Source organism: Rhinoderma darwinii, chromosome 2 (assembly GCF_050947455.1).
Source record: "Rhinoderma darwinii isolate aRhiDar2 chromosome 2, aRhiDar2.hap1, whole genome shotgun sequence".
NCBI lineage: Eukaryota > Metazoa > Chordata > Amphibia > Anura > Rhinodermatidae > Rhinoderma > Rhinoderma darwinii.
This window is the reverse complement of record NC_134688.1, coordinates 307,616,751-307,629,736: the sequence shown is the minus strand read 5'-3', so window position 1 is coordinate 307,629,736 and position 12,986 is coordinate 307,616,751. Positions and strand designations below refer to the sequence as shown.

General features: G+C 43.7%; 1 protein-coding gene across 3 annotated transcripts in view; it reads right to left on the bottom strand.

Moving 5' to 3' along the window:
- The window catches only part of ANKS1A (ankyrin repeat and sterile alpha motif domain containing 1A), a 248,160-nt gene that overhangs the window by 157,939 nt on the left and 77,235 nt on the right, over window positions 1-12,986 (bottom strand). For 2 of the 3 annotated variants that reach the window (XM_075853521.1, XM_075853523.1), the window contains 3 exons: window positions 11,412-11,501; window positions 10,967-11,142; window positions 10,797-10,883 (listed from right to left, as the gene is read on the bottom strand). In XM_075853521.1, the coding sequence (XP_075709636.1) occupies window positions 10,797-10,883; window positions 10,967-11,142; window positions 11,412-11,501 (353 nt within the window). The remainder of the gene's footprint in view (window positions 1-10,796; window positions 10,884-10,966; window positions 11,143-11,411; window positions 11,502-12,986) is intronic. The other variant, XM_075853522.1, reaches the window with a different exon arrangement.

Here is a 12,986-nt window from a genome sequence, read left to right as displayed (position 1 = left end):
TTTTGGCCCACTCCTCTTTGCAGATCATCTGTAAATCATTAAGATTTCGAGGCTGTTGCTCGGCAACTCTGATCTTGAGCTCCCTCCATAAGTTTTCGATGGGATTAAGGTCTGGAGACTGGCTAGGCCACTCCATGACCTTAATGTGCTTCTTTTTGAGCCACTCCTTTGTTGCCTTGGTTGTATGTTTCGGGTCATTGTCGTGCTGGAAGACCCAGCCACGAGCCATTTTTAATGTCCTGGTGGAGGGAAGGAGGTTGTCACTCAGGATTTGACGGTACATGGCTCCATCCATTCTCCTATTGATGCGGTGAAGTAGTCCTGTGCCCTTAGCAGAGAAACACCCCCAAAACATAATGTTTCCACCTCCATGCTTGACAGTGAGGATGGTGTTCTTTGGGTCAAAGGCAGCATTTCTCTTCCTCCAAACACGGCGAGTTGAGTTAATGCCAAAGAGCTCAATTTTAGTCTCATCTGACCACAGTACCTTCTCCCAATCACTCTCAGAATCATCCAGATGTTCATTTGCAAACTTCAGACGGGCCTGTACATGTGCCTTCTTGAGCAGGGGGCCCTTGCGGGCACTGCAGGATTTTAATCCATTACGGCGTAATGTGTTACCAATGGTTTTCTTGGTGACTGTGGTCCCAGCTGCATTCAGATCATTAACAAGTTCCCCCCGTGTAATTTTCGGCAGAGCTCTCACCTTCCTCAGGATCAACGATACCCCACGAGGTGAGATTTTGCATGGAGCCCCAGATCGATGTCGATTGACAGTCATTTTGTATGTCTTCCATTTTCTTACTATTGCACCAACAGTTGTCTCCTTCTCACCCAGCGTCTTACTTATGGTTTTGTAGCCCATTCCAGCCTTGTGCAGGTCTATGATCTTGTCCCTGACATCCTTAGAAAGCTCTTTGGTCTTGCCCATGTTGTAGAGGTTAGAGTCAAACTGATTAATTGAGTCTGTGGACAGGAGTCTTTTATACAGGTGACCATGTAAGACAGCTGTCTTTAATGCAGGCACCAAGTTGATTTGGAGCGTGTAACTGGTCTGGAGGAGGCTGAACTCTTAATGGTTGGTAGGGGATCAAATACTTATTTCTCTGTGCACAATGCAAATAAATATATATAATTTTGACTATGTGATCTTCTGTTTTTTTTTTTTTATATAATCTATCTCTCACTGGTAAAATTAACATAGCCTAAAAATTCTAGACTGCTCATGTCTTTGCAGTGGGCAAACTTCCAAAATCAGCAAGGGATCAAATACTTATTTCCTTCACTGTATATATTGGCTTTAACTGGGTCTAGTCAGTAACTGTGCGACTTTATCTTTACAGGTTATTGTAAGTAAATTTGAAAGTGATTTTTTTTTTGGAATCAAATACTTATTATACAGTTTCAACAAGTACTTTAACATACACAAATAGGAACGCCCCCCCCCCCCCCACTCAAAACCCCCAACCTTTCAGAATGACTAGGCATCAGGAAAGAAAAAGCAAGGAAGAAACATGAAAATGGCACATAAAGTTCTCGTCACGCAGGGCGTGTACATATACAATTCCGTTAACATTTATAGAACAGATCTCACAGAAATATCAGAGGGTGACTTAGCGCATATAAAAACAGAGGTACATGTTAACCCAGAGACAAATACAAGCATATATATATATTGGTTACTTCCCACCCCTCACTTCTACAGCTGTGGCCCAAGATCCAAAACCCTATGGGGTAGGAGACATCAGTTTGTCAAATCTAGCATAAGCTCCCCGTTTAAGAAAAACAGCCTTTTCATTAACGAGCAACAGGTTCACTTTAGCTATAAACTCTTGATCAGTCGGAGGGGAAGGCTGTATCCAATGTTGCGCAATTAGTTTCCGAGTCACATATAATAATCGCCCCACTGCCAATTTACCATTGGAGTTTAACCCCTTAATGACCGGCCTATTTTGGACCTTAATGACCAAGGTATTTTTTACGTTTTTCAATCGTCGCATTCCAAGAGCTATAACTTTCTTATTTTTGCGTCGACATAGCTGTATAAGGTCTTGTTTTTTGCGGGACAAGTTGCACTTTTTAATAGCACCATTTTTAGGTACATATGATTTATTGATTAACTTTTATTAACTTTTTTTTGGGGGGGGAATAGAAAAAAATTCGCCACTCTTTTTTGCGTCCTAAATCTACGCCATTTACAGTGTGGTATAAATAACACAATAACTTTATTCAGCGGGTTGTTACGATTGCAACGATACCAAATTTGTATAGTTTTTGTATGTTTTACTACTTTTACACAGTAAAAACGCTTTTTTTTTCAAAATTATTTGTTTTTGGGTCTCCATATTTGAAGGGCCGTAAAGTTTTTATTTTTTCGCCGATGCGGTCGTATGAGGGCTTTTTTTTTGCGGGACGACTTGTAGTTTTTATTGGTACCATTTTGGAGTAGATGCGACTTTTTGATCACTTTTTATCACATTTTTTTAAAGTCATTATTCACAGAAAACAGCAATTTTTCCATAGTTTTTTATTATTTTTTTTACGGCGTTCACCGTGCGGGTTAAATAATGTAATAGATTTATAGTCGGGGTCGTTACGGACGCGGCGATACCAAATATGTGTAACTTTTTAACTTTATTTTGTTTTTTTAATAGTAAAGCATTTTGTAAGGGGAAAAGCTGGGTTTTTCATTTTTTTTCACATTTTTTTTTAAAATTAACTTTATTAAACTTTTTTTTCACTTTTTTACTAGTCCCACTAGGGGACTATAATATGCGATTCTCCGATCGCTATTATAATACACTGCAATACTTTTGTATTGCAGTGTATTACTGCCTGTCCGTTTAACACGGACAGGCATCTGCTAGGTCATGCCTGAGGCATGATCTAGCAGGCATTCACTCCAGGCAGCCTGGGGGCCTTTATTAGACCCCCGGCTGCCATTACAGACACAGACACTCGGCGATCGTATCGCCGGGTGTCGGTGGGAGAGAGAGGGAGCTCCCTCCCTCTCTCCAAAACAACTCAGATGCGGTGCTCGCTATTGAGCACCGCATCTGAGGGGTTAAACGTGTGAGATCGATACTAATATTGATCTCACACGGCAGAGCAGGGATGCTCCCAGCCCTCAGCTGCCTTTAGCAGCTGAGAGCAGGGAGATCTGACAGTTCCCTGCTCTGTAAACTTATTCCGATGCCGCGACGTAAAAAGTCTATGGCATCGGAATAAGGCCCGTTAGTGACCGACGTAGAAACACGATGGGTCGGTCACTAACGGGTTAAAGGCAAGCAATCTACAAAGCCCAATAAACAAACCTTTGGGTCTCCAGGCACAGAGAAAACCCTACCGACAATTACAAGGAGATTGGACCAGAACATATCTAATTGCGGGCAGTCCCACAGCATATGAATGAGATCGGCAGGCTCCAAGCAACATCTCGGGCAAGTAGCATCAGGACGGACTCCAATACGGTGCAATAGCACAGGCGTTTTATATACGCGATGTAATATATAAAGCTGTGAGAGCCTGCCACCCTCGCCCAGCGAAACATTCGGGACAGCCACCATTATAGTGGACCACTGGTCCTCGTCAATCTCCGGTATCTCCCTTTCCCATTTATGCATAGCCACAAGGGGGTATCTATCTAAAAATTTGGACAATAGGAGCTGATATAGCCATGGTATAACTCCTTTTGTATTTCCAGAAGGACCAAGGTTTTGGACTATAGCGTCCTGTTGTATATGAACTAGTGACTGAAAATTGTGTCTGGAACGCATGCCTTAACTTGTAGATACCTGTAGAACCTTATATGTGAGATATGCAGTTCGTCCTGAAGCTGCTGAAAGGATTTAAGGTCAGACCCACTGACCAGTTGGGAAACCCTCGTAAGCCCCGCAGCCTTCCAATACTCCAAGTCATCTCATGTGATAAACTCAGGGAACGATCTATTGTCCCATAGGGGTGTATATTCAATGCATCCAGTTACCCCTCTTAATTGTTTGACTTTCCCCCATGTTTTGTGGACAAGGTCCAACATCGGAAACATAGAGCGACTGCCAGAGAAACCACCACCCTCAACAACCACTAACAGAATCTCACATTTCAGATGATATTGCAATATTAATTCAGAGGCCCCCTCTCCTAATGTGCGTACCCCACCCCTTAAGGTGTTGGCACGGAGCAGCCAAAAAATATACGTCCAGGGGTTTGGGAGGGCAAGGCCTCCTGAATCTTTGGGCCTCTGCAAAATTTCCAACCGCAATCTAGGGTGGTCCCTTCACCAAATAAGATCTCGGAAAAAGGCATTTATCCTGTGGAACCTAGTGAGCGGGTTCCACCGATGCATTGTGTAACAAGTATAGCAGTTGTGGCAACAGTATCATTTTTATTAAGTTCACACGACTGATGACAGAAAGCAACAACTTGCACCAAGAACCAATCTTACGCTTAAAAACTTCTTTAGTAAAGGAATCCGGATTAAGGCTTCAAAATCAGACAGCTGCCAGGTGACCTCTATACCCAAATAACACATCTGCTCAACACATTGGACCAAACACACTTACCAGAGGCTCGGTTAAGGGCTTAATTGGGAGAAATGCTGACTTATGCCAATTAATGGTAAGTCTAGAAAGACATCCAAACTCATCAACCAGTCATAGCCGCCGCTAGGGAAGGACAAGTATCACCCAAAAAGAACAGCACATCATCTGCGTACAAGGCAATTTTATTTTCATGGCTACCATATGTAAACTTCTTAATTGTTGAGGAAAGCCTAACCGCAGCAGCTAGGGGTTCTATAGAAATGGCAAAGAGAAGGGGAAAAGTGGACACCCCTGCCGTGTACCCCTGTAAAGCTGAAATCTCTCCAATAAACTCCCATTCGCTCTAATTCTGGCCTTGAGACCAGAGTAGAAGACTTTAACCCAAGAAATGAAAACCGGACCTATCCCCATACTAGCAAGCGTGTGCCATAGATATGGCCATTCAACACTGTCGAATGCCTTGGCGGCATCAAGCGAGAGGATGGCCTTATTTCCATCATTATCTGGCGGGATCTGTAAGCTAAGAAACAGGCATAGAATATTTACAGACATCGCCTTTCCGCGCATAAAACCGGTTTGGTCAGGGTGAATAATAGAGGTAATAACCTTAGTCTATTGGCTAGAGCTTTCGCAAGGATTTTTACATCTGTAGACAATAAGGAGATAGGGCAATATGATTCAGGGAGCAATGGGTCTTTACCCTCCGTGGGTAACACTACAATAGTGGTTTCCTGCATGGACGCCGGTAAACATCCCAACGCTAGGGACTCCTGGAGCACCTCTAGGAGTCTAGGGAGCAGTACCTCCACCCATCTTTTATAAACTTCCATGGGCAAGCCATCAACTCTTGGGGCTTGATCTCGTTAGCCATAACTCGCACAGCATCCTCTAATTCCTCCAGGCTGAGAAGGGCATCCAACTGAGCCCTAGCATCACAATTCAATTTAGGCAATTGAGCATTATCCAAGAAACTTGTGATGTCCACAGTAGTAGGAGTCACCTTGAAGGAATACAAGGAAGCATAGAAGGACTGCAATATACCCAAAATACACGGTGCATCAGAGATCAAGCTACCTGTAGCGTCTTTCAAAACACTAATGTGTGAGGAACCTTGCTGGGCCCTAAAGATCATAGATAACCGACCTTTCCTCCCGCTGCATAAAATGTCTGTTTAGCAAACGGTCTTTCTATCCGCCACCTCTAAAAGTTGAGTTCTCAGGAAAGACTGGATTTGTCTCAAGCAGTCCCTAGTATCTTGTGCAGGGTTAGCAATAAAAGCTACTTACACAGCGGTCACGGCCGCGTGCAGTGTATTGTCTAAAACCTTAGACTTAGTAATGTTAAAGGATTTTATCAACACCCCTCTCAAATATGCCTTCATAGCCTTCCAGACCAAATGCACCGATGCCGATCCCAATCCTGCATTAAATTCAAAGTATTCCCTTAATAGTCGTGGGACTTGTTCCTTATCATGCATAATGGACAGCCTGAGTGGGCTAAGTTTCCACGTCCAAGAGATCCTCCCCGAAGTTCCATAACCACCCTTAAAGGGTGAGTGGTCAGACAATGACCTAGGCAGATATTCCACCTCATTTATCCTAAAGAAAAATGCAGGACTGCAAAAAGGCAGATCTATACGAGATAACGAGGCGTACATTGAGGAGTAACAGGAAATCTGCCTATCCTGAGGATGTTTGTCCCTCCACACATCTATGAGGCCAACTTCTGCAATAAGAACTCCGAAAGGTGTTCACTCTGGCACTACAGGTTGGGCAGCAATGCGACATCTATCCCAGGCCGAATCAGGAACATTGTTAAAGTCCCCAACTAGAAGACAAGGGATCACAGGATGCAGGGCCACAAATTCCAATATCTCTTTCAACAGGACAGAAGAAAAAGGAGGGGGGATATACATTGATAAAAGTACAAGAATCTGCAGTTCAATTTTAGCGTCCCGCCTAATCAATACACTTTGCAAGACCCTGGAATGGTATATCTCTCTGCACCAGAATGCTTACTCCTCAAGAGTTAGGGCATGTTCACACGTCAATTGTGGTGGGATTCCGCTGCGAACAGTCCGCAGTGGAATTCTCCCGCGGCCGTATTTTATATTTGAACTAACTTGCCTAAAAATGTATTGAAACGGACATTGCGGAACACTCTGCTGTGGACCATAGGCTGCGGTGCGGAATTTTCCCTCCGCAGCATGCACTGTCTGTTGCGGAGAGGAAGCGGAATTTCACTGCGGATTTCAGCCTTTGCAATGCAAAAACTGAAATCTGTGGCAAGTCCGCTGTCTTTTCTGCAACGTCTGAATTACCTGTCAAATATGCAAATGTTTGTGCAGATTCGTTGCGTAATTGCCCCAAATCTGCACCAACATTTGCAGCGGAAAAACTCTGCCACGTGTGAACATGCCCTTATTAGAGTAAGCAGCATGGTATGCAAAAGCTATCCACGGTCTGCGCATTAGATCAATCCGGTCAACAGGGAGGTGCGTTTCCTGCAGGCAATAAATAGCAGGACAACAATTTAACAAAAACTAAAAACACACCATGTCTCTTAGTAGCATCAGATAACACTCTGACGTTCCAGCTAATTATCGGTGATACACACACACATATTTCACACTTTTAACAGTAATATGTAAACATGTGCAACCTCATTTCTCTCCATAGCTCAGTCAGGTTTATACAGTAAGGTCGAGCACTCTTCCCCGAATCCCTCCCCCCAACAACTAAACAGTTCTGCTGCAATCATAACAATAGAAATGTACATTCCCAAAAAATTGGCGTTAACGTAGCACATTACCCGACCTAGGCAGAAAAACAGTGAGAGGAGCAGCAACATCCACTCCCCCGCCCCTACCCATGTCTCGCCTAGGAAAAATCCCAGGGGGGACAAAAGTTTAAACACAACAGTAGTACATTGCACTGAAAATTTATCAAATAGATTCATTAACCCCTTTCCAACATTTGACGTATCCATACGCCAAAGTTGGGTAGGGGAAGTATGGAGCGGGCTCACGCAGTGAGCTCGCTCCATATGATGCTGGTGTCGGCTGTATGTTACAGCCGACACTTCAGAGTAACTAGAGGCATCGCACTCGAGCGCGATCCCGCTAGTTTAACTCGTTAAATGCTGCAGTCAATAACGACCGCAGCATTTAAATCGTCAGAAAGAGGGGGGGGCCTCTAACAGCTCTTCGCGCCCCCCGCAACACAATCTCGGGGGGCGATTGTTGCTGTGGCTGCCTGGGGGCTTAATGAACGCCCCCAGGTCCGCCATCTTTGTACACCTATTAAGCCTTGCTTCCGGCAGGGCTTAATAAGTGCCTGTTAGAATCACGATATACTGCAATATATTAGTATTGCAGTATATCGTGCAAGCGATCTAACCATCGCTGGTTGAAGTCCCCTAGGGGGACTAGTAAAAAAAAAGTAAAAATGAGCTAAAGGTTTTTTTTGTGTAAAAAAAAAATTAAAAAAAAATTAAAAGTTCAAAAAACTTTTCCCATTTTCCCCCTAGAGCATAGTAAAAAAATAACTAAACAAACATAATTGGTATTGCTGCGTCCGTAAAAGTCTGAACTATTACAATATATCATTATTTAAACCCGCACGGTGAACACCGTAAAAAAAAAAAAATTGTAAACGCCAGAATTTCTATTTTTTGATCACCTTATCTCTCACAAAAAATGAAATAAAAAGTGATCAAACCGTCACATATACACCAAAATGGTATTATTAAAAACCACAGCTTATCCCACAAAAAATAAGCCCTCATACCACTTAATTGACGGAAAAAGAAAAAAGTTATGGCTCTCGGAATTTCGCGACGCAATATAAATTTTATTTTTTACACTTAGGTTTTTACATGTAAAAGTAGTAAAATATAGAAAAAACTATATATAATTTGGTATCACCGTAATCGTATTGACCCACAGAATAAAGTTAACATGTCGTTTTAATTGCACAATGAATTCCGTAAAAACGGCACGCAAAAAAACATGGAGGAATCGCTGTTTTTTTTCATTTTCTACCCCATAAATAATTTTTTTCCCGTTTCCTAGTACATTGTACGGCAAAATAAATGGTGCTACGAAAAACTACTACTCGTCACGCAAAAATCAAGCCCTCATAGGACTAGATCGACGGAAAAATAAAGACGTTATGGCTTCTGGAATGTGGGGAGCAAAAAACGAAAATGAAAATCTGAAAGAGAAGGGGTTAAGACAAGCCAGGAGTCACAAGATGTTAGATAGAAAAGTCTCCCCAGGGATACAGCTCACGTGTCAGGAGGCGCAGGTTCAAGCCACTGCAGGGCATTATTGGGATCATCGAAGAAATGGCTGCCACCCAGGGCCGCCACTTGAATTTTGGCAGGAAACAACATCGAGTAAACCATTTCGAACTCTGTCGCTTTTTAATATCCAGAAAGCGGGCTCTTCTTTTCTGGACCTCAGCCGAATAATCCGGAAAGAGAGAGATTTTACATCCATTAATGCTGAGCTCTGGCATGTCCTGCGCTCTACGAAGCACTTTGGCCAGAATTGGCCGCGGTAGACGACTAGGCAGCAGCGGTCTGGTGGGAACACGGTGTGCTCTCTCAATGGTAAATAATGGAGACAATACATCCTTCCCAAATTGTTGTAGGAACCAGCCTTTAATAAAATCTGTGGGGTTAGATCCCTTGGTCTTCTCAGGAACCCCAATAATGCAGACGTTATTGCGCTTAGATCTGTTTTCCAGGTCATCCACCTTTGTCCACAGAGCTACGGAGTCTTGCAAGGCCCTCCGAGATGTTTTCTTAACTTTAAGCATGTCGTCTTCCAGGGTCGAGGTTCTAGCTTCCACCTCAGTGATCCTCTCCGAAATCTCGTGAACGTTTTGTGTGAGGACGGACAGCTCTTGTCTCATTCCCTCAACCTGCAGTGACAGGGAGCTGATGCCAGTATTACATTCAGAAGCAGCTCTAAGCGCATCTCTCAGTGTGGGCTCACCAGCAGCCACCCCAGGGCTCACACATGTCTCAGATGATGTCCGTTGTGGTGGCAGCGGTGCTATTACAGCTGTATTAGCTAATTCCTCCTCACAGGACAAGTTTGAGCCACAATGTCTGTCACTCTGGGGCCAAACAGACGATCCCTCCTCCGCCACACTGCATTTTCTGGCATATTGCCTCAGGCAGTCTGCGAAATCCACCCTTCTCTGTGCAGGAGTCCCTAACCTCCGTTCCCGCTCAGCTCCATCTTGAGAAGTCGGCAGTACACCCGACTTTCATGGGGGTTTTATCTCCCTTCCGCGGCATGGCGTTCAGCAAAAGGTAAGCCTAGAATCGGTGTAGGCAGTAGTCCGCTATATGCAGGAGGGTAACGATTATCGTCAGCAAGTCAGTGCAAACCAGATAAAAGTACGGACTGGAGGAAAGAGAACTGAAGTATGCGTCCTACTCCATGGTCAGGCCACGCGCCATTATAAAGTGATTTAATCAAATTTTATGTTGATACACCTCTCCTAATGTGTTGTGTCACATTCACTCTTTCTATGTAGGTTCACAGCAGGTGAACATTCTTGGCCAATTTTTGGGAGAAAGGGTGCTTCACATGCAGTTTTGATGCACTTTGTGAAGCCACAAATAGTAGTGGATTAAAACGAAATTTGAATCATCAATATATACTTCCTCTCGCTTTACGATCCAAACCTGGCATTGGCTTCAAAAACTGCATCAAAATGGCACCTGTGACAGCACCCGAAACTGCGGTTTTAGCCGACACATCCTTATGGCCCTCTGAATGACAATTCAGGGGCCATTCAGTGGTTGGTATTGCACATACAATCATAACGGGTTTTACACTGGCAGATTATCGCGCAGACAAGCGTTCATACGACGCTCGTTGCCGATAATTGCGCTGTGTAAACAGTGGAACGATCAGAAGATGAACGGGCAAACGCTCGATCATCTGCTGGTCGTATCGCTTTAAAAAAGTAAATTATCATCGTTGTCGGCAGCACATCGGACTAACGAGCGCTTGTCCCCATCTATAGCTCCGTGTGACAGGAGCAAACAAGAGCCGATCAACGATGTCCCATTGATCAGCTGCACCGGACGATTATGGTCCAGTGTAAAAGGGCCTTTAGCGTTCTTACGGCATGTAATTGATACCCGTTTTCTGTTTTAGAGGCTTGAAAAGCAGAGAAACTTCACTATAGTACAAGGAATATTACACATTAATTTTATATAAAGCCAACTTACTTCCCGAACAACACCTACATTTTGTTTCCTGTCTAAGTCTTCTTCATCTTCTGGTGGAGGCTTAGCAGGTGGAGGTGGCCTTTCCTTCTGTAAAGAAAATGTAAAAAAAATATAAAGAAATAAAAAAAAAAAACTTCATAAAAAAAGGATAAAAGCAACAGACCACTTACATGTTGCATTTTTGCAATTTCATGGCAGAGAGAATCCCTATCAGAGGAGCGCCCGCTACATATGCTATCCAAGGAATGACAAGAAGAGGCATTGTACAGAGCTTCATAAGGAGATTCTGACTGTGATATGCTGTCTAAATCCAAGTGTAAATCCAGCAATGCTCTTTGCATAACCCCTAAAATAGAGGAAAGTTTGTTTTTAAAAAAAAAAACACCAGTTTAAGAATAGATATTCCAAAAACAACTGGATACAGAAGCAGCAAATTATTATTCAAATGAAATTCACCAGTGCTCTCCTAAGCAAGGAGAAAAAATATCAATAAACCACTGCTGAATTTTTCATGCAGACCAAATAAAGTATATGTATTTTAAAACAAAACTATAAAGTTCCAACAAGCCCGTAGGATACGGTGAATACAGAGCCAAATAGTTTAAGTTACTGTACCCCCTTGAGAATCAGGATAAATGGATGTACTAGGCAATGATACGGATTCCAGTTCTGGTTCTCTTGCTGCGGGTCTCACTGAATTGTGGCCTTAAAGACACGAATACATACAAAAGGTAATATTAATACAAAATGGTATAAAACAGAACTTCTGCATCAATGCTACTACTCAGAGCTTAAGCTAGGGGTTTAGCACAGGGGGGGCAAAACACATCTGAGTGGGCCCCAAGCCAATGTGCCCCCACCCCCCCAAGGCATTTTTACAACTGAAGAGGAGCAAACGGCAGGGTCAGGATTATGTAAACAGCTTTGTTTGTTGTGCTACTCTATTTCTGTAAGCTTCCATAGAAGTGAATATGGGGTTACGGAAGCAGCTTAGAATAGTGAGCTACACTATAGTGCCTACCCACACAGTATAATGTCCCCATAGTGCCCCCCACGCAGAATAATGCCACAGATAGTGACTCTCTACACAGTATAATGATTTCATAGTGCCCCCCCCACATAGAATAATGCCCCTATAGTGCCATCTACACGGTAAAATGACCCCTTAATGGACGTCACACAGTATAATGCCCCTATAGCTGCCCCACACACCGTATAATGCCCCAAAGTCCCACACACACAAGATAATGCCCACATAGCTGCCCCCATAGAGGGTAATACCCAATAGCTGCCCCACACAGTTTAATGACCATAGTGCCCCCACACAGTATAATGCCCCATAGCTACCCGATACAGTATAATACCCCATAGCTTCCCTCACACAGTATAGTGTTTCCATAGCTGCCCCAATGTAATGCCACCATAGCTGCCCCCATGTCGTATAATGCCCCGATAGCTGCTCTCATAGAGCATACTGCCCCCAAACAGAATAATGCCATCATAGCTGTCCCCCATACCCAGTATAATACCCCCATAATGCCTACTAAAAAAATAAAATACTCACCTATCACTGTTCCCACGGCAAGTGGAGGAGATTCCTCTGCTCCTCTTGTCTGTGCTATGTGTAGCTCGGCGTAGGCAGGCGCGCTGATGTTACTGCATCGCTCCTGTCTGCGCTGAGGTGGCTCACGGCCATCATTACACAGTGAATGCTGGAGCAGGGGAGGTGACGGCTCGTTGCTCCAGCATTGGATTCAATTGTATCTATGTCCTGAGGACGTAGTTACAGTTGTAACCAGGACATGACACGTGGCCCAGCCCACCCCTGGGCCCAAGCATCTCAATGGGTCCGGTGCCACCGCCCCCTCTAGCTACGCCTCTGCTACTACTACTACAGCAGGAGAACATCACTAATAAACATGTTAATGTGGCAAAAACAACCGCCTTGCTGATATTATCATCATATGTAAATAGAAAGTGCAGATAGGTAGAGTTCAGAAAAATCTGCAGCCGATGTGCATCAAATCTGCATTGGTAACATGCAGATTTTGCAGTGGATTTTTCCCTTTGCGTTGCAGTGGGTGAAGTGCACTAAAAAATCATCAGCAAATCCGCAACATAATAGACATAGATCAGAATAAAAAGTTTGCAGCATGCCCCGAAATCCACGCAGTTTTGGTACAGTACAAT